General features: G+C 38.7%; 1 protein-coding gene across 1 annotated transcript; it reads right to left on the bottom strand.

Annotated features, from left to right (window-relative positions):
* Positions 1-1,172: 1,172 nt before the first annotated feature.
* Positions 1,173-21,737, bottom strand: mtnr1al (melatonin receptor type 1A like). Its single transcript, XM_088009396.1, has 2 exons — positions 21,440-21,737; positions 1,173-2,549 (listed from the first exon to the last, which is right to left on the bottom strand). The coding sequence occupies exons 1-2, from the start codon at positions 21,735-21,737 to the stop codon at positions 1,780-1,782; spliced, it is 1,068 nt and encodes a 355-aa protein (XP_087865522.1). The 3' UTR covers positions 1,173-1,779.
* Positions 21,738-22,853: the final 1,116 nt, after the last annotated feature.

Raw genomic sequence — 22,853 nt, 5'->3', positions numbered from 1 at the left:
ACTGAATTAAACCATCCAAAAGGTTAGCAGAAACAGTTAGGCTGGTAAAATATCTTACAGTGATACAGTCAACAGTTGCATGTTCATGAACTTATCAAACATATTTTGTGTCACTGCTAACTATCACACAGTTGGGGTAAAGTGATACGTCGATGACAAAAACTATCCAGATAAAGCTGTAACCGCGCTTTAGCATTGCATATGTGCAAGGTAAATCAGTCAGAACCTCAAATTTATTCAGCTAAATTATAAAGCCAACACTGCAGGTAAGACACTATTCTAATATTTGGCTCATATTCAAGAAAACTACTAAGATTATATTTGCAATATTTCAAGTCAATCAAAAGGCAAATTAATTGGTCAGCTTATTTTCCTTGCTATGTCCCTAAATAAAAATACTAAAATCACAGTCAAAATTGTACAAATTTCTGTGGAATAGCACCTAAACTACCTCTGAGAAAAGGGACAAGCGTTACAACCAATGCAGTCCATACTTTATCCAGTAATCCTGGGTTAGAAAATTGGACATTTGCATAAAGTTCAGCTACTGAAGTGAGCTCTGCTAAATTGCTTAGCTTTTTGGTGCATAGTCCAAAAGTCATTTGTTCTTTAGCTTTTTATGTTTTGCAGTAGTAACACGTTGCTTACAAACAACCTCTCTGCGTAATAATTAGTTGGTTAAGATCTGGTCATTTCATGTGTTGTTTGAGAATTGCTGCTCTGCACTTTGAAGCCAGCTGGAATAGTTTGGGTATTTCATACAGAATGACTGTATGCCACCTAAACCAGTGGACATTTTCCACTGGGAAAAGGCCTTGGGTGAAACCCAGAACTCCCAACATGCACCTAAACAACAGGCAGAGTTTGTTTTTCATGTTGAAGTTGATTTTCTTTAGCATGATCACATGAAGACTATATTTCTGTGTTTAAAAGCCAATATTAAAACAGGCACCTGTGTGTTTACTTCACTGTAAAGTAGTGGAAATCGATATCTGAAACAATTCATACCTTGAGTTAAATTAATGAGACACAGCTCTGTTGTTCTGCTTTAAAAAAATATAAAACTGTTTAAAAAGTGCAATTCTTTTTTGAATGTTTTTTTCTGCAAAAGAAAGTTAGTAAATCATTTCAAGTCTTGTTCTTTTCTTTCTCTCTTTCTGCACCCAAAATAATTGTATTTGGAAATCTACACAAATTATAATGAGAAAATTTAATCTTGAATATTTTATGCTTTTTCTTTATTCCTCCCAGAAGCACCTATTTTGCAGATTTTTTTTTTTTTTACCACCTTTTACCATTCAGAAAATCATTCACACAAGCTCACAGTTTCTGAGAAGTTCAGCAGCATGTTCTGTTAAAATTAATCACATGGAGGAGGATGGACATAATATTTGGATGGTCCAACATTTAAATGAATTGTGATGCTGGTTAAACTTTGAGCAGCCATTAACTTTCAAAATTCAACGAGTAATGACCCCCTTACCACAGGCAGTCATGAGGAGATAAATTACTAAGAGTTACTTTCAATCTCTGGTCTCAGTTTCACTCGCTACATTTTAAAATCTCTGTTTCCCTGAAGGCAGCACTGATATCTCTTCTTTGTCCTCCTCTTCACCTAGAGCTGTTTTGCTCTTATACTACATGTTCCTGCTTCTTCCTTTCACAGTGTTGTTTGTATTTGTCCCCTTTTCTTGTAGTCTTTTATTTCTTTTGCTCATGGCTTTTTAATAATCGTTTCTTGGATGTTAAAAAAACACTTCTAGCTCTGGGCATTTTATCTCAGCAGTGAAACTTGAAGATAATCAGGACGATCCTCTTGTACTCCTTCCTGAAGTTGTGGTTCAGGACGCCGTAGATGACGGCGTTGAGGCAGCTGTTGAAGTACGCCATGAAGTAGCTGGCTGTGAACAGCCACTCTGGGATGGCTCGGCTCAGCCTGGAGTCCAGCGCCACCACCAGGCCAATCAGGTTCAGCGGCGCCCAGCACACGGCGAATAGCACAAACACCACGAACATGGTGAGAAAGTTGCGAAGGTCGTGCGGTTTGATTTTGGGCCGTGAGTCCGGCTTTACCCTCCGTCTGACCTGGATCACCAGAATCCAGATGCGCAGGTAGCAATAGGTGACGATGCTCATGGGCAGAATGAAGTGCACCACCACCACTGTGATGGTGTAGAGCGAGCTAACCGACTGCGCGAAGGTGCAGGAGTACACCCGCGGGTCGTACTGCAGCGACTCCACAAACCAATTGGGCACGATGGCTAGGATTGTGAGCGTCCAGACAAGCATAACGTAGCACATAGTGTTGCTGCTGGAGAAAACTTTGTCGTACTTGAGGTTGTGGCAGATGTAGCAGTATCGATTGATTGCGATGCCGGTTATGTTGAAGATGGAGCCGATGACACTGAGGCCCATGAGGAAGCCGCTGATCTGACAGTGGATGTAACCTGCAATCCAGCCATTATGGAAGATGGCTGTCAGGACCAGTGGGTACGGATAGATGGCCACCACCAAGTCAGCAAAGGCCAAGCTGACCACGAAGGCATTTCCTACAAAAAAACAGAAAGTGAGGAAAAGACACAAGTTTAATAGAACAAATGATTTATACAGCTGTGCTGTGTTTAAATTCATCTCCTGTTTCATCTTAGTCTTCAAAAAGCCAGATTTCTACAATTTTCTATGTTCAAGGAGCTTTCAAAGTTTTTGGTTTGCTTTATGACTTATTTTGAATAATTATCTAACAGTTGTCAGGTACATCGTTTTTTGGTTAAGTCTTAACTATGACCTCAGCTTTTATTTATTTTTAACCAGTTCCTTAATTACATAAATTATTTGTAATAGGTGGAGTTTAATTTTGTAATTTAAAAAGCTCACATGTTCTATTTAAATAAATCAACTCAGTCAGCAATAGCAGTGCGTTTGTGCTTGTTTCTTTATTTAAATTCGTGCCAAGAAACAGAAACAGCTCCCATTGAAGTTCATTGAGCAGATTGATTTCCAGATTTGGCAAAACACAAAAGAAAAATATTACCTTTCAAGCCTCTGCAGGCAGATTTTTGGAGGTGAAAGGATTAAAAGACTTCTTTCATTTTATCATTCTCTAAGACAGCTGGCAGCCTTTTCATCTGTATTGATTTTGCAGAAACAAATATTTACATGTTCCCAGATTCATGTGGGGAACTAAATGTTGTGGTAAATTAAACAATAAAAAAAACAAGTTTTAAGATACTTGTTCAACAAAGAAGAAATACATGTGATTACATTTTATTGGGACCTAGAGGAAACTGGTGTCAAAATGATGTGAGGTCATCCCATTTGTCCCATGCTACAGATTCTAGCTTAGCAGTAAAAGAGGAGAACGGCCTGCAGAATTGTCCAACAATGGAACCAGTGATATGGGACAGCACTCAATGCTCCACAGACTAGTCAACTGCTTGACACATTCCTTCCACCTTCCAACCTTTTGGTGATAAGATATGAATCATGACTGAAAAATTAGAAAAAACTGTTAAAGTGAGCAGATCCATTGAGCAGAAAGGACTCGGGTGAGGTTCATTGATTAAGATGTCGTCTTTTAGACAATTTCCAAGACTCGGTTTAATGGAAAGGTTATTTATCTTCCCTGTCCTGAAAGGTCTTAGAATTCCTCTTGAGAATCTGAGGAGTTTCTAAGCACATGCATGTTTTGGGTTTCCCTCATGTTGTTGCCTGATAAGCGGAGGACATGTAACACACTTACAGGCCAAGTTTCATGGCTCCATGCAGCATTTATGAAACAGCATTCATTGGCCAGTCACAGTGTGCACTTTGGGAATTGTTCACAATAGTTATTTACATGACACTCCTACATTTATTCATTACTTCAGTGGCTTCAGCTGCAGAATATGCGGCACGAATAGACAGAATGTGGCAAAAAAGAAGAACGTTCTCCCACATAAAACTTTATAGTCTTTCAATGCAGACTTTAAAGGAGCTCTAAAAGACAAATCAAAACTTGGAATGCAGTTCATCACATAAAGTCCATGGTAATGTTGTATTTTATAAGTTTATTATAATGGGATAGTTCCCATAATTAAATAGTCACATTCGGGACGTTTGATCCAGAAAAACCCTCTCTTGTTTGGGGGGCACAAAGAAATTATTTACCAAACCCTTTGCAGAAATGCATTAATTAAACCGATCAATGCTTTACATTGATTAGGTGGATAGATGAATGGATCTGTGGAAAATATAACTTGAATGACAATGCATTTACAGAATAAACTGGTTGTAATAGAGCATGTGAGTAAGCACTGTATGTTTGAGGTGTCCACATGTACCCTACTTTAATAAACTGAGCTTTTCAGCTGCAATAATACAAAGGAAGGAACGATTTGAATGCAGGGCACTTCACTTGGGGCAGCAGGTAAATGTTAAACCCATAATTCAGGCATTCAAAGACTGTCTCTCCTATGTGTGAGCGAGACCTCCATAGCACATCAGGTGAGCTGTTTTTTTATTAAACATACTGTATTTGCCTAAGCAAGCAGCTGAAAATTGGAATAAAATTGAAACCACCTGCGACTGTTGCTGGTAGAGCTGTGTTTACATCTCCCCCAGGGAGCAACAGCACATTACATTCATTTTTGGTGAAGTCAGCTTGAGCTGCCTGAAGTGGTTAGAGCGCTCACTGCTACACTGAAGATAGCTGTTACAGTTTTATTCATTATTTCTGACTCTTGATGGCACAAGTAAAGTGCACTGAGGAACTTTCAAGAGATTAATGATGGAAAGAAGCTGGAGATCTTTTATTAAGTTATTTTCTTGCTTACTACTTTTTTTTTCCGGTATGCATCTTGTTTTAAAAATACAAGATTTTGCTTGTTTGAATTTAAAATATACTGAAACAAATGTGCAACCCGATCTTACTAAATAACAAAGATCATGGCTCTACATCAAGTTTGTCTTCCATTATCTTGGTTTCCAGTGTGCTGCATCCTTCGCTACCTCTGTGGAAGGGTTAGAGACTTTAGATGCAGCTCATTCAGCAGCCTGTCGCTTCGTCTGGCGACTGCAGACTGTTTCAAATCGCACTCTGTTAGATCAACAGAGGGCATCCAAAATCTTGTTTTGTTACTATGTTTCAGACTTGGTGGAAAATGTTTTTTTTTCCCTTTTCTATACAGCATAAAGGCATTTTACTAAACACAGAAATCCCTGCGTACATTCCAGAAGCAACTGAATCAAGCAACACAGAGAAAAACAAACTTTCAAGAATAAAAGGAAAACCTTATCAAAGAAGCAAACACCACACAAATACCTCAGAGTCGCTGCAGAAGACATGAAGTTACTGAAAGCCCCCAAAGAAGTGGAAAGGAAATGCATATGTACAAATTTAAGGCTATTATGAACATATATATTTACTAGGACATCAAAAAAAATTGAATATTTCCAAAAAGTGCAAAATTTCTTGCCAGACATCTCAGAAAGTGAAATGGCCATTTTGCAGAGGCGATCACCCTGTGGCACTGCGTAGATGTAATGGAAGCCCAGATTGCTTTGATAAATGCCTTCAGGTCATCTGCCGTTTGGTGTCTGGTGTCTTTCATCTTCCTCTGGACAACAGATTTTCTTTGGGGTTCAGGTCAGGGGAGTTTGCTGGCCAATCACAAACAGGAACACCATGCATGGTCATTGAACCAGCTTTTGGTATCTTTGGCAGTGTGGGCAGGTGGCAAGTCCTGCTGGAAAATAAAATCAGCATAGCCGTACACCTAGTCAACAGAGGGAAGAAGGAAGCAGGAAGCGATGCAGAATTTGCTGGTAGTCGGCTACATTGACTGTGAATTTCAGAAAACACAGTGAACCAACATTAGCAGGTGACAAGGCACTCCAATTCATCACTGACCATCGAAACTTAACTCTGGACTTGGATTGTGTGCCTCTTTATTTTCCTTCCATACATTAGGACCATGATTTTCAAATGAAATGCAGAATTTATTCTGAAAATAGAACTCTGGATCATTGTGTAGCAGTGTAGTTCCTATTCTGCAAGGAATGTCCAGGGAACTTTTTCTTCTCAGTCCTTGTGGAAATCTACAGCCTTTTTTGGCACCAATTTCCAAGTGCAGCTACCTTATTTCTAAGATATTCTTACATGCACTCTACATACTCCATGTTTTTTACAGTTTTTGAGATGTTTCTTAATAAAATGGCATAATTCAAAAATTTTCTTCCTCTAAGTTGCATTTTCTGGTCGCTAACTGTTCTTGTAAAACTTTGGATTTTAGACCCCAAGTAAACCTCTAAACGTGACCGGACTGACTAAGTCTAATTACGCGCTGTGACTAAATAGTGAAGATAAGTTGTTGCTGAGCTGAAACGCCTCAGTGTGTGTAAGGAGCGTCTCACCTCTTAGCTGTTTCTGTAATAAATATGTTGTAGTGGAAGCTTTTATCAGAGCACACAGAGGGGTGTGGCCATTAACCTTGGCGACCTTAATAAGACCTTGTTAAACCTAAATTCAGTGTTTATCACCCCATGACTCCATCTTCATTATGAGGAGTCCTCGCTGTTAATATTCCGGATGATACTTTGTCTGCTGCAAATCACAAGTTTCGAGCAAAGAGCTGTGGCAAACAGAACAGAGACCGGGGACTTGTTAACTGCCAGTCAATTTGTATTAGTTGGCGGCTCTGTCTTTATTACCGCCATTGCCCTTGGCAGAAAAGATCCCATCCTCTGGTGTTTGCGAAACGTAAATGTTAATAGGACAGAAATAAAATGGTGACATCGTTAACGGTTCAAATCCCTGAGTAGTTGGGATTCATTAGAGATGTTCTTGCTGTAAATACTTGAGACGAGATGCATTTAATGGAAAGGCCATTGCTTTGCTGTTAGCCTCTAGGAACATTAAGATAATTAATGGATTAGGTTTTTTCTACGACAGAATCATCTCTATCTATCTGTCTGTCTCTCTTCAAAAATCAAATATTTCATCAAGTCAGCATCTATCAACTGCAACTATGCAGAATAAAAGGGCCTTTTAAACAAAAGTTTTCTTTTCTCTGAAGCAGCCAAAGTCGTAAGAAACCACACCTATGTACAGCCTTGAGAACTATTGATCAAAACCACTTTAAAAGATTACGCAAAAGTCTGTCTTTTAAAAGCCAAACGAGGAAGTGAAATGGGTTAAGACGTCTGCACTGTACTACACTTTCCTGAATCTCAATTACACAATCTGCAGTTAGAAACGCCTCAACTATGTAATGATAAATGAAACGAAGCCTGCTGTTAATCATGCTGTTCATTAAGACAAATGGAGACTTCATTGAGAAAGATCTCTATCTGAGTGGGGTGATCTTTGCCTTTTGAAGGCACTGAGAAGTTACAGTAGTTTCAAAGTTATTGCTTTTTACACATTGAAATGCAAATTTATGCATAGAGTTAGACAAATATCTAATCTGATCATCTGCTCTGTGGAGGGAGAAGTGCTATGAACGTTTTTCCTTTAGTGTTCCCAAGTCCATATGTTTGTCTCACTGAAACGAGGAGATGCCAGCATGCGGGGCGCTTCTAGTTCTGGAGAGAGGCTGTTTTGAAATGTGAGTCTCTTTACACAGCGAGTGTTTCAGTTCATTCTCCCGGTAGTGAGAATGTGGCACCACCGGGGTCTTTGATCGTGTCGGCAGCTCTGACGGCTGCTTCTGGTGCTGCTGGATCCCTGTTGAAGTGGAGCAGCAAACATGGCTGTCACCTTCAGACACACTTCAGGTAGCAGTTTGGAGGTAAAAATAGCCGCTTGTTTGTCAGCTTGTGTCTTTGGATGTGGATTACCGCATGGAGCCCACAGTTTGTGGTTAGAAAACTGAAGTCAGTCTGAAAAGTCATCCGAGGCAAACTTAAGAAAAAGCTCTGCCTGGATTGCATTTTTTTTAAACTTTTCTACTTTTCTCTCTGAAACTGTAACTTATGTGGTATATTGAAGGGACACTGTGTTGTTATTCCATCCTAACTGTAACTTTGCAGAAGCTTTTTTAATGTTTGTATCCTGTGGGATCTTAGTCATACACAGAAACACACACCAGTTATGTGCTTTATGAACTCCACCAACATTGTTGTGAGTGGTGATGATATGAATGAAGTTTATTTTCCGGTTCGTCATGCTGCATGCAGCTGCGCTCCACTCCGCTGCGCACTTTGCCACTTTGTAAAGAACTGCAGCAGGACTGGCAGTCTGTTGTCTGTTCCATCTAACGGATAAGAACTAACCACGAGGCAGCAGCTTAGGGAGGACGTCATGTGAAAGAAAAGCTGTTGCATTTTGTGCGGCGCTCCAATCAATTTAAGCATGCCCATTGGTCCCCTGAAAAACTATGCAAACCTGGACATTTTCATAAATCAATGAAATCCCCCCGGATGCCCCCGACAGGACATGAAAAGTGGACCTGTCCAGGGAAAAGAGGACGTTTGGTCACCCTAGTTTTGATGTAACTTTTTGTCCTCGTCTTGAGCGAAACGTGAATTTAAAGCAACCCCAATGAGGTTTTCACACTCTGATCTCTGCCTAGCTTTAACTCTGAGCTGCTGCTGTTTCTGTTACAACTTCATCCTAAAGCAGTTCAAATAGCTCAAGCTTATGAATGCAGACCAGGAGCCTACAGAAGACACAGTGCCCACATGTTTGTTTTATTTTCAGTTTCTCATTTCAGTTTTGTAAGCTTATATTATCTTATAACACAATATGATCAGGCTAGAATGTGCCTGGAAGATTTCCAAGGAAAGTATTGGCTCCCTTAACAGGGCCGGGTGTCCTTCTGTCTCAGGCTCTCATCGTTTCACTCACTTTAAGTTTCTCTGAACTCAAAACGAAATGAGCAAACAGCCCCTTCCATGACACGACAGAGCCAAGACCCAGCAGCTACTAAGATGTGGACTCAGCAGGTCATCTAAATTAAAACAGGCTGAATAAAATATGGGCATAAAATGCTCAACCAGTTAAAAAATAAAGCCACCTAAGTCAGTGGAGAATAGATCAGCTCAGCATTATCGTCGTCCTGACCCTAAAACACTGTAATTTAAGTTTCAATTTCCTTGTGGCTGACATTTATGGGAAAACTAGTTTTATGACAGAATTAAAGTTACAATGCATAAACCAGGTCCAGTAATGCTCTGTCAGCTGCAGTTAAAAAAACATGCACAACTCTTTATGTTTTATAATAATAAGTAATTATACAAAAAGAAATCAAAATGTTATTTATGTTGATTACATTTAGTTTATTGTTTTTTTGTGTGTGTGTAATCTGATTTTACACTGATGCTTCTAAATGTTTCATTTAGGGGCACCAGAGCTGCCAGTAAAACACAAAAAGAAAACAAAACAAGCTTGAACTTTTTATGCCACTTCTGTCATGAGTTTTAATCTCATGGCTTAAAACTTTAGCACTTAGAAGCATACTTTAGTATAAAAATATGAGAACATTTTCAAAATGTCTTTCCTTCATTGTCCACGCAGATGCACTCACACTCATCTGCTGCCCGTGCTCAGCAAGCTCTGAAGTGGTGGCGAAATTACTGTCAGGTCAGCGTAGACTGGGACTGAGGTTCACCTGCAAGAAGTGCAACATCCCAAACCTTAGAGCCAGAGCTACAATAAAATGATTTATATCAAAGCATGTTCAACTGCCTGATTGGCCCAGACATAAATCTAATGGGGAATTTTTTGGTAAGACTTGCAAATTGATGTTTACAAGTCAAGGATATTTATTTTTTAATAAATACATCTATAATTTTTCTTTCACATCACCATTTTGTATTACTCTGGGTCAGGATAAAATCATATATTCAAACTTGCAGTTGTTGCATAACAAAATGTGAAAAGGTTCGAAGAGCATTAACATTCTTACAAGTCACTCTAAAATCAATTCTGTTCCTAAATCAGTGACCCTAAACGTATGGTAATAAACATAGAAAATCTTAAAACGAAGGCTAAAAATAGGGACTCGTTTTATTAAAAAAACAACAACAATGCAGAACACAAATTTAAACATCTTCTTTTGGTGAAAATTAGAGTTGAGAGACATTTTCACTCCTGCTTTGAATTCATGTTGCCGCCTGTCACAGGAGGACTTCAGATCACAGAAACTGATGCTAACCAAACGGACGTGTTGCATCAGCAGACCAGCTGTGCTGCAGCAAGCAAGTAGCTAGAGAAACCTCGCAGCCTTTGATCCGTGCATGGCTTGAGTCATTAGATCCTTTTAGTAGAACATAACTGAGTCTTAGGAACACTGATGAAAGTCCAGAAAAGCTAATGAAACATGTTTTTCCTTCTTATTTTTCACACTTAAACAGCTCAAAGTGAACACTACATAGAACATTTAAAACGGATATAATTTTGTTTGCAAAATCAAACATTAAACAAGAATAAGCAATCAAAGGCCTTGTTTACATAATTGATGCCCAGCTTTTTGCATATTTTAACTGATATTTTTTCAGCTATTTCTCTTTGGTTTTCTTACGTGACACATCCATTAATTAAATGATCCTCGTTACCTATTTTTAAGACTTCAATCACAGTTTCAGAATCTCAAAGTGTTGATCAAATCCTTATCTACTCCTAAAAATGTAATTTTACGTGTTTATATGCTGTCTAACATTTTGCCCTCACTACTTGGTGTCACAGCAGGTGGTAAGCGGTCATCAGTAGTTATGATAAAGTGGCTTAGGCTAGAATTTCTGTTTGAATGAAGGGTGGTTTATAGAAGCAGAATCCATTTTATATTGAGTTAAAAACAGCAAAAACATGTTTAGTTTGTCATGATGATATTTAACATCTCTTTGTTGCTGCTTCCTGTCAAGTCAGCCTTGTAGATGGATGTCAGTTTAACCCTGTAATTATGTCTGAAAAGCTACATCTTCTCTAAAAACTGAAAAAAATATATTACAATTGGCATTGTAACATATTTGCCAATGTTTTGTGGTAATTAAGCTTGATTATAGTGTATAGTGTGCAATTAGACTTGACTGTAATGGATATAGTGCCATGTTGTTGATGCATAATCTTTTTTTTATTAACTATCAAGCTTTTATTATAGATTTCAAACCTGTCAGCTGCGTCAAGGACTAACAGCCTCTGTAAATGGGCTCTGGCTGAGTTTCAGAAGCCAAGACTCAACAATCCAACCCCCTCAACACACTGCTGTATACCAGGCAATATACTGTTACATCTTCTCGATTATAATTTAGATTATCTGTCTTATGTCTTACTGTTACTGCATAGTGACAGATTTAACAAATATGTAAAAAATAAAAGCATATTTTTACTGAAGTTACCTACTGCAGTTTTAATGTGATGTTTTTTTTCTGAGCAGTGGTTTTGGTCGTCTGATTGCCTTGCATCCTATTTACATACATATATAGAAGCAACATGATCTTCTTGAGGAACAAACCCAGAACATCCTGGTTGTTAATGGGGAGAACAATGTGTAGGTTGACCTTTCGACCCCCTGGTCTCTACACCTCAACCTCAAGTAAGCGGAAGACAATGAGTGGTGTGAAATGTATTTATTTTTTATATATTTATATTTTATATATTTGAATTAAAATAATGCCAAAGTAGTTTGAGAAATTGTTCATGTATCAACCAGTTTAGGAAAAAATAAGATGACATGAGCTCGTAGAATAATGTTCCACATATGTCATAATATTCAAACTGGGATGACAGCATGTGATTTATGGTGATGCAATGAGGAAGGTAAAGATTCTTTGTTTCTTTTCCACTCATGGATTCCTTGTTTGAATCACTCTGAGAGATTCAGATGTAATGAATCATAGAATAGAATAATCAGTTTCCTTCTCACGGGTGTTGGACACTAAAAGACGAGAGAAGGGAACCACAAAGGCTCCTGCAAATAAGCAAAATATGTTGAACCCCAAAATTAACCTCAATATAAAAGGTGCAAAAACCACAATCTAATAAGGGTGGGAGATTAAATACAATTTTAATACATTGAAATATGATTTATAAATGCTAATACTTGGTTATCTTAATGTTTTTGAACTTATATCTTAATTTAAAGGAAGGCACAAGTTAGAACTCAGAAATGCAAAGGCACAATTCACACATGATATAGTAAGCTCATATCAAAGTTATGAGGGAGTGGCTGAGAAATAAGACAAGCTCCATTCTGACAAAATGAAATAATGACTTGGACTAGACCTGCAGCTGTGTAAAACTAAAATTAATTATTCTGAAAGATGGTAAACCTGGTGAACCTTATTACATAGTTTCAACTAGAGGCAATTAAAATATGGATAATCTAAAACCAATGTCAAGTTGCAAAATTGATTCTCTCAAGTTTAGAATTCTGAACTCTAATATTTAATATGCAGAGGATAGACATGCATCTATCCTCTGCATACAGTAATAAATGTAGCCATAATACATTGGGCTAGAGTGATTCCCAATACCAGCGATGAAGTTCAAGTTGCTGGTTTGGTGTTTGATAACTACAAAATTAATAGTGATCAAGATGCTAACACTCAGAGAGGGGGAGACATGATGGTGATGGAAAAGAATGAGAAAACTGAGGAAAATGTGGCTTCTTCACAACCTATAATATTGTAATATTCCACAAAAATATCAGTATTGACCAACTTCCAACTAATGTGCAGCCTTGTTTCTTAAGGGTCCATTCACACCAGCACTGTTTATTCTGTAATTTGTTTGTTCAGTAAGTCATTCATTTGGGGAGGTGTGAATGTGTGTGAATCAAACTCTGATGCTGACCAAACAAGCAAACTCTGCTCCACCTACAAACCTAGGTCTTGGTATGGTTTAAGTGAACTCTGGTGCAGTTTGAATGAACGTTAATGCCAAGTGAACAGCAGGGTTAAATACTGCAAAAAAAAAAAAAAAAAACAATAGAGGGAGAAGTAGGTTATGGTGTTTTACCGAAGTTACTCAAAGAGTTTGGTTCATTTGACAGTGCAGTGTGAATGCAAACTGCAGAAGATGTGAAAATGTGACTAATATTGCAACTTTGGTCCCCAATTGAACCAAGTCAACCAAACTCTCAAATGTGACAACACCTTCAAATTAAAAAAAAAATCCATTTATAGTTTTTAAAAACATATAGTCTCTATTCAAACATTCTGAAAACACAAAGACTCTTTGATTGGACCCAAAGTTAATGGGACGTCATCCTTGTTTTCCAAAGATTGAGAATCTAATACTTTTCCATTCCAGACTCACACAGTCTGTGCAGCCTAAAATCAAACAAATCTGGACTGGGTGGCTTCAGGGCACAGACTAATTTTTACCCCCATGACAAACAAACTGAAGATATGCATTGGTGGCTCTGAGAGTTAAAGATGAGCAGCACCGCTCTGTCTCAAAGGCCTCCAGCAGGTGATGCATCCTCACCTACACTGAGAGCATAAACAGGGTTACAGCGAATGATGAAGCGTTGTGCGCTTAAAGGAAATTAGACAAAATAAATCATGGAGGCTCGGCAGCAAACAGGAGGGTCTGACTCCTGGAGCTACAGCGATGACGGCAGGATGAGGGCTGAGCTCAGGTCGGCACCATTAGACGTGATGTCAGGGAGGAGAGAGAGGCTGTGACTCTGTTGGAAAAGCTGCACGGGGCGAGCCTTCGCACCAGAGAGCACGACTGCCGGCTTGTTAGGCTCTCTGCCAGCTGTTGCTGCTGTTATCACAGCATCTCTCTTCTGCTCTCCATGGGTCACAGAGTCTTACTGTCATCACTCCAAATAACCGCAGCTAAGAAAAGCTGAAGCTATAATGAGAAAAAAAACAAAACACCAGCACTCAAAGTATCTGAAGGTATCATTTATGTATCAAAATGCTTGAAAATATACTTTCTTTCCCCCAAAAAGAAATTCATCAAACAGCTTAAAACGATGACACTTTGCTACAGACTCAAACACAATGAAAGCCTGAGTTTTAGAGAAAACCCAAAAGTTATGCTGGAAAATTCCTATTCATGTTCGCAGAGGTGGAAGAATCAATACATATATGGCAAGATTGTTTTATATCTCTTGTTCTCAGTTTGTAAGTTGGGTTCAAGGTCTAGGATAGCTTCAGAAAACTGTCCAAAGAGAAAGAATCAAACCTCCTGCATGAATGCACAAAACGAGAATTCAAGAGACTCTGGAGAGCCGGCGCTCTCTTCTAGTGTGCAGTCATGCCTGCATTTCAATGACCTTTATGTAAAAGTCATCCAAAAGAAACCTTTCCTACATCTTCACAGCTAGGTATCGGGAGTTTGCAAAGAACAGAAGAAAAGATATTCATCTCAAAGTCCATAGATTTTACTGTAGCTGCACCTCAAAAGGGTTAAATCTGATGGAGAAAAAGAGCAAAACAAACACTGAAACTTTTATTGGTGAGATTCTGAGGCAGGAAGACGATATAATAACCAACCCAGAACTATGGTACTAGTCTGAATTATTGCCTGTTATGTTTACAAGCAATGGCAAGATAATTATTGGTTGTCCCTCTTAAAAACTGATCTGACAGAAAATCTGTGGTTTAAAACAGAGGCCTGCAGTTATGTCTGCAGGTTTGAAAAGGACGTAACTATAAATCCTTCATTCTCTCACGAATGAAACAGTACATGTGTCCGGACTATTTTAGACATAAATACAGTTATACCGCTGTGAAAAACTATGTGCCCTTTACAGCTTGTTTCTGTCTTTGTTTCGCTCAGATAAAGCTATCCAAACCAACGTTGCTCTGTGTGACAAATTGCCTCCCTTTGCCAATTAATGTACTACTGTTGACCATATTTTTGAGAAGCTTATTTCCACTTCAGCCACCAAACCCAGGCCCAACTGCCAGTTCTTTAGAATAAAGAAGCAAACATATCACTTAAAAGCCTGGAAGAAGGTTAATAAGTCTTACATTGCAACACAATGCCCTGATCTAAAGAGATTTAAGACAAATATGATATCAGCTTGGATAACATGACAAAGTCAAAGCTAAGAGGTTTGGGACTTCAGAAAACCTCAGTGAGCTGTTATCTAAAAATTGAGAAATCTTGGAAATCAGTGGTGAAGTTTCACAATCTTCAGGAACAACCGGCCTGGCTGAAGTACTCCAAAAGCAGCTTTCATCAAGATTTGATTTCCACCAAATTTTAAATCCTTCTCACAGGAGCTTGCTTGAAAGTAAAATTGAGACTCCCTCACTGTACCACCTAGTGGTGACATGAAGAATTAATTGACATGCTTGTTTTGGGTGTTGAGGTGGTGATGTGGAAAGCCCAAGGTTACGTCACGGCGCTGAGATGCCAAGGCTGTTCGAAGCTGCTTGCAGCTTTAATTTTACTTTATTGTCAAAGTTGCACCAGAAATGGTCTTTACATTAAACTGAAATATTTATCAAAAGTTGTGCAGCTGTTAAAGGGAAATAGAACAGCTAATTTAAAGGCTAATAAGAAGCAAAGGCTGCATTATTTGAAAACCCAGAGTAACTTTCCAGGGATGTTGCTTTCACTAGTGAACAATATTGTCAATGTGGGTTAATTTAAAAAATAAATAAATAAATAAAAAAAAAAAAATAATAAATACTTTTTCTTTCTTTGTTCTGCTTCATATTAATTGTAAATTTGAAATAGAAAATCTGTTGTTTTTTCTATGTAAAGATTGACAACATGTTTCTGTTGACAGTGGCCCATAATATTTGTCTTGAACTTTTCCACATTTATATTACAGCCACAAACTTATGGGGGAAAATTAATCAGAAGCCAAAATAAAATGTGGACCTAATTAAGAGTTGGTATCCTACCTGTTTTAGATCCCTCCCTGTTTCGATATATCCCCTGAGGGTGAATTACCAGGCTCCTGCAGAGTTTGATGAAATGCTGGGGAGGTCATTAACTTCTGATTAAATGTGTTTGAGCAGAGAAGAAACTATAATATGGACACCAGCCTCTGAAGAGTTTATCTGGGTGCCTCACATCATGAAGACCAAGGAACACAACAGGTCAGTTGTGGTGAAATTAAAGCAGGATATAATGATATTCTGAGCTCCCAACATGACAATAGAGCAGCAGAAATAGAAAGAAAGAAAAATAATATAGGACAAGTTTGACGAAAAGTCGAGTAAAAAAAAGTCACAGTGGCCCAAGTATACTTTGCTTGCAAAGTATGTTTTTACATCTCACAATGTCATTTTCCACAGGGAAAATAGGAAGAGGTTTTCATCATCATTTCAGACACACGTCCAAACAAGTTAGATATGAATTCATTTTTTTATTCCTGTTGACTGATATTTATGCTATAGAGGAACAAAAAAATCCTGAGAAAAATGTTAAATGTCACCACATTGTGTCCGCTAAAGTTCATCATTTTAAAAATGCATTTAATTCAGAGTTGTTGCAAATAGTTACAGTACTGGTGTTTTAAATCTGGAGGTGACTTTTTTATATGAAGAAATAATATTAATTATGGATAAAGCATAATAATTCCTACTAATGCTTTATTTTCAACACTTTAATAGAAGAGATACAGGCTTCAATCAGCTGCGGCAAAGTAAATCCTATTCTTCACACATCAGGTTTTATCTTTTATTATTCATTTATTAACGGTTCTGCAGTTTTAGGAAGTGTTTTTGCTGTACCAGTCCTGATTTTTTTCTTCTTTTGTTGTAAAACCTTCTCATCCATCTGCTGTTGTTCACTTAAAAATAAAAAAATAAAAAAAATATTTAAAGGGATGCTGTGATGGATGGATTCACTTCTTTAAAGCCTCTAAATCTAATCACATCGCCGGTCGGTATGTTTGTTCGTGTATGCTTAAATCTGGTCATCGCAGATACCTCCAAACAACTTGGGGCCACCTTCTGCAGAGAGCTGACTGATTTGCATAATAATCTTCCCAGGCAGAGAGCTACAGGGCATTGTGGAGATGTTCAGAGGGAGCTCCAAGGATGTAAAGAAGAAAATGAAGGTCAAGGAAGAATCGTGAGCTTATTTTTCAAACAAATCCCCTCAGTTGGTGGTATTTCTATGTCAAACTCACTGCCCCTCTGTTTTCTGATTCAGCTCTGCAACAAGAAAACCACCTTCTGCTGAGTTTTACTCTACGTAACATTGGGAGCCACATGAGGTATAGTGGTTAAATCAAGATAAATCTCCATTAGTGAACAACCATAGAAATGACAGAAATGATGTCAGGAAGTAGCTTAAAAAGTACAATCCTGAAGCATTGTTCTGTGACTGTTGATAACGGCAAGAAAATGTGCATCAGGAATTGGTTTAGAAAGAAGTTAAAAATTGTTCAGCAAATTGGTTTCAATAATGATCTGGGTCGGAGCAAATTCATTTACATTTACACTCTACAGACAGATGGTTTCATTCAGTCTCAACGTGAGGAAAGCTGAAACTGAGATGGGATGCACAGACCACCGGCGCCTACAGCAGACTACTGGATGTCCTTATCCCATTCTTCATCCATAGCAGGTTTCTTGGTTAGAATTGAGAGGAAGCCACTCTGTTGGATGAAAAGCAACCCCACACACAGACTGAGTCAGGATGCCCCTCCGTTGGCATGACAAAGGACTCATTGAAGCGCCCACCTGTGCTTTTCCACATTTTTTTTTTACACAAATCTGAAAGCAGATTTGTAAGAAAAAATGAAAATCCAGCAGAATTTGTCTCCCCTTTATGTTGTTTTCACCTGTCATATGTTCGTTTTCCAAAGGTATTCATGTCAGTGCTCATGCAAATATACTTACATCGAGCAAAGTCTGTACTAGTGATCTAATGATGACGTGAATCGTCAATAAAAACCAAAGGTGGAATGTCTGAAAACCTTTTGGACAAGATTGTGAAACTTTGACACTATTCATCAGAAAGCCTTACTATTCATCATATTCTTGTCATTCTGTATTTTCCCACTTCCTTCTAGCTCCCCTTATAAGTTAGAAGTTAAAAACAATAAATATGTTTAAGCCAATAGTACCAAGCAGATGGTATTATTGGCACTTTATTGCTGTCCACCAGAAAAAGGTAGTTAATTAAGCCAAGACATAAAGATTGCAACTAATGTCAGAATACAATAGGAGGAAGATAATCCAGCAAAGATTTTCCATTTAAATTAGTTTCTTTTTTCCCCCAAGATGATTCCTTGTGAATTTTTCTAAAGAAAATGAAAATGTGGTTAAAAAGCAAAAGGCTAACAGATGTCCATGCAAAGAGGATCTGATGGATATTTGGTCTTTTGTGTCATAAAATCAGTTTTCAGGAGAATAAAACAGTTTACTCTAAGTATTTAAAATTGAATTGTATAGATGCAGTCTACCCATGATTACAAATAGTGAGTTTTGGTTTTTTTAATGTCAAATTGGAAACAGCCACAGGAGGAGTCACAGACTTTTCTTTTTTCTCTCAAGGTTCAGTCTAGTAATACATTTCAATTGATAAAAATCCCTTTACTTGTCTTCCTGTGAGCTCAGCAGCAGCAGCAGTAACAGAAGAGGCGTATTAGAAACGCATGCTCATAGATACTATTGGGTGATATTTTGAGTTCATCAACTGGCCCAGTCTTTTATGGATTACTCCATCCAGGCGGGACTGTCCTCTGCCTCTGAAAAGGTTGAGCGCCACTGATCTACTGGCCAGAGGATCAGTGAAACAGTCGGACTCATTCAGATTGATTTCCAGCCGGAACGCAGTGGCTCGTGGTTTCAGGCACAGCAAACGAGTTTAATTTGGCGGGATGTGGCAGCGAGCCAAAACCCATCCATGCCAAACACAAAGCTCTCCTCCCTCCGTCTTCTCTGATTTAACTGCGAGTTGAGCTGAGTGTTCTGACCCGTTGAATGTAAACCATTACAGGTCAAGTTCTCCTGCAGAAGATGCCAGTAGAAGGAGAGATTGCACATCATGACTAAAGGTGCTCTGACAGTTTTTCACAGATCAGGTGGCATTTACATGATGGGAACAATAGCAATAGTTTCGTGATGACCTGATAATATGTGTCAGATGAATGGTAAGGAAGAGATGAGAGTAATTCAATCGCTGCATCTGGGAGAGAAGAAACGAGACGATGAAGAGTCATTGAAAAAGGAAAATAGGACACCTGAGAGGACGGCTGAACAGGAGAGTCTTAAAGGGATAAATTAAATTGGAAGCGCAAGAAAAGACAGAATGGAAAAGAATGAGCTTAATTGAAGGATGAGCTGAGGAGATGAATGAGGGGAAGATGTGGAGGACAAATGAGAGGAGAGAACAGAAAGCAAAGACACAGGCTGAATATAAAAAAGAAGGAAGCAGTCCATGAGGTTTTCTAGTTTTGGTTGCTACATTCCTGCCCTGGGAATCAAGGCATACAGAGACAGAATCCATACAACCAGAGCAGCACAACCATTAGAAAAGTGACACATCTGGGCTTTTATCTTTATCTACTGCCTTAGAGGCAGTTTAGCAATATTAGAAAAATAGAGATGAAGACATGAAAAATTCCAAGATTTCAGCCCTACCCTTTGCTGGACGGTTATCTCTGTATTAGCTGATTTATTTATTTTAGCACTAAAATAAAACACATTTATTGAAAACAGTTTGCATTTGTTGGCTGATAAAACGCTGTGGAGGTGCAAACGGAAACACCTGCTGATGTGGCTGAAAACATTCATTGAAAAGTCAAACTATTAAATCTGTCTTTTGTAGTTTTTAATAATAATTCAGTGCTGTTTGTGTAATGATCAAAAATACACGTTCACACGATGCATTTGGATCAAGACAGAGCAAAATGTATCTCTTTCTTTCTACATCTGCAGAGAAATTTCAGACGAACTCATCAGCTTCTCATATGTGTGAAATTTCCTGTCAGACACTTTTCTTCATGGAGCGTTTAAGCCGGTTCATGGAGGAGAGCTGACCTTTCCAGTTGTCAGGTGGATATTTCGCATCTGCCATCTTCTCTGCTTTTGCTCTCTAAAGAGTGTGATCACACAACTGCTGAGCAACGCAAACCTTTTGAACGGAGACTCACTGATCAATCGGCCAGAGATCATAACTATTTCCTCATCAGCTCTGTTCAGTTACCAGCTGCTCATGTAGTGACGTAAATGCACAGAAAACAATAAAGCTCCACTTTTAAAGTAAAGATGCTTCAAAAATAAAAATCTGATAAAGTTTGTGGACATAATTTTGATGCATAAATATGAAATATTTTCTGTTTCATTCATGAGTATGGTCTCTATGATAGAAAAGAAAATTGGTTTTGGTCCCAAAAACTGGGCTCAGCTACTTTAAAGCTGCTCTAAAACAACAAAACCGTACCAAGCCTGATCTGGGCCAAAACTCAGGTAATAAGTATTTAATGTTTATATGCAACCAAATCATATTTTAAAAAATCTCTCTCTTAAAGTTGAGCTTCTCCTAAAATATTGTTTCGTTCAGACTTTCATGGTCACTTTTCTGTTTGTGCAGCAGAGGTGTGAATTGAACTGCGGCTCTCGGCTGGCACACGACCCTCGCTGCATGTTCAACCTCCTGTTGATCTCCATTAACACTGATTGAGTTAAGTGTCTCACTAAGTGCCTCTTGATTTGAGCTTCCAGGAGATGTAGCCCTTCTCCTCCTCCGTTTCTCCTCTGTTGCCTTTGGAATTAGCATGACCATTATTGCAGTTTATTTCTTATTGATTACAAAAAGGCATAAATTGGATTTATGTTCCTGTTTATGGGAGTCAAGCCTCCCTCACTATTTGCATGCTGCCAAACTCATAAATGTTGCTTATCATTATTCTGAACCTGTCAAGTGAACATTAATAGGGTGAGCATCCTTGGTAAGTGCTTTAAATGTGATATTTTCTGCTTCAGATCATTCTCGGGTTTGGTGATTAATGAGAGTTAATAGAGGAATCCTTCTGAATTCTTGTTTAATTAGTTGTAATTATTTTCGCTTTACTGTGCACAGCGGTGGGACTTTTAATCAGAATGGGGTAACTATCAGGTTTACAAACTCATTTGCAGGAGAAACTTCTGCTTCAGAAGTTTAGACCTTCAGAAATCAACGAGGTGAGTCAGATCAGCTGCAGACAACGAAAAGGGCAAAGAGAGGAAAGATCATCGCCAGGCTCATCAGTCATGTTGCCTGGTTAGAGAATGAGCAGCAACTTCCTTTTGATCCAAAACTCCTGGCACTTTATTTAAATAATGTCATTAATTAGGTATACCATGTTGGTGTAAATCTACTTTAACTTTAACATTTTTTCATTTTATCGCAAAAAGTTTTTTTTTTTTTGGAAAATAAAACTTTTTGAAATGAGGGGGAAACAAATAATTATTGTTTAATTATTGGATTTCAAATATATTTTTTTATACGAATCACAAGTGCATCAAATTGGCTGAAAGAGTGATCAAACTGAGGATTTTTCACATCATTCTGTTCACACCGTCCAACAGCTGCCTGTGTCCGTGCCTGTACCTGCTTTCCTGAGTTTTCTGTTCCTGAACACCGACACGATCACCAGCAGGTTCCCGATAACATCCACCACGATGGTCGTGATGAGGACGCCGGCCAGCACGGTGGCCACCCACGGGAAGGAGTGCTGCTGCTGACCCGGGGCACCCTCCTCGCCCGCCGCTGCCGTGGAATTGCGCGGCTCCAGGGTCCCTCCCGCCATGGTGGGCTCATGGTCCTCCAGGGACATCAGTTGCGGGAGGTGCCTTGGATCGACCAGTCGCATCGGGTCGTAGCGGCGGAAAGTGGGTCCATTCAGCATAACGCACGAAGGTCAGACTAGGCACAGCCGGAAAGGGTGCGCATGGCTGCGCGCTCGGCTGCGGTTCAGTTTTTTACGCGCCCGAGCCTCCAAAGGTAGGACAGGATATTTCAGAAGACATTACTTTTGTCTTTGGTTTATCCCACTGGACACCCACGGAGGATCAACGGCAGTCTCGATCTCTAAGGCTCAGGAAAACACATTCTGTGGCGGCAAACATCTCCCCAGTCAGTCTGCCAAACACCTTCCATCTAAACTGGAAAACAGCGGCTCAGCTGACCCGTTTCTTTCTCCTGCTTTCGGTCACCTATCTGCTCTCCTGTTCATGATCTCCATTTCATTCAGCCTCACATGTGCGCTCCATCAGTCTGGAGACTTCAACATCATTTAGACTCCTCCAGCTTCCTCTCTGAGCGCCTCAGTCTGAGCCCAGCACGTTTACGCGCCTTTAAACATTCAGCGAGATCCGCGCGCTCTCTCATCTTACCTCTTCTGACGCGTGTGCTCGTTCTCGTGAGAGTGCACGTGCTTCTCTGAGGTTCACCAGGTAAACCGCTGTCCACCTTTGAGCCTATAGACTACACACATTATACATTTTATAAGAAGTATGGACACGGTAAAATCATAAAAAGCTATCAAACATAACAAAAAGATCAATAATGTAATTATAGTATCAATTTAAGGAGATTACGTTTAAATTATAACATTTGTTTTAAACATGTGGGTATTATTATTATTATTATTATTATTATTATTATATTTTTATTGATTGTTGTTTATGGACTATGGGTCTGTTATAAAATCTATCAAATAACATCTTCAGACCTTTTAGCAAAACAAAGTAAAATTGAATCAGCACTTCAAGATCTGCTCATCAAGTCTGCGTTTCACTGCCAAAAGTGTCGAGACTAACAGAAATTTAGCTTAGAAAGATTCCTGCTTTAGTGTTGTCACATTTTCTTGTTTGTTTTTGGTATTTGTTGTCATTTTTTTATAATAAAGTTTGTTGCACATCTAGTAAGTTTCTAGAACTTAATTAATCAATTTTAAAAATTAATGAAAACCAGGAAAAAATTAGAAGCATTTCATGTCTTCTGAATTTCACTGTTTTGATAT

Source organism: Poecilia mexicana, unplaced genomic scaffold (assembly GCF_051168715.1).
Source record: "Poecilia mexicana isolate PSO_F unplaced genomic scaffold, ASM5116871v1 scaffold_10, whole genome shotgun sequence".
Taxonomy (NCBI): domain Eukaryota; kingdom Metazoa; phylum Chordata; class Actinopteri; order Cyprinodontiformes; family Poeciliidae; genus Poecilia; species Poecilia mexicana.
The sequence above is the reverse complement of the archived record's forward strand: the minus strand, read 5'-3'. Positions and strand labels throughout refer to the sequence as shown.

Bases quoted from the DNA above. Each gene is read 5' to 3' on its own strand.
- mtnr1al (XM_088009396.1), bottom strand. From the start codon at position 21,737: ATGCTGAATGGACCCACTTTCCGCCGCTACGACCCGATGCGACTGGTC. The intron at 2,550-21,439 runs GTACAGGCACGG...GTTTTTTTGTAG, and splicing joins CAGAAAACTCAGGAAAGCAG to GAAATGCCTTCGTGGTCAGC.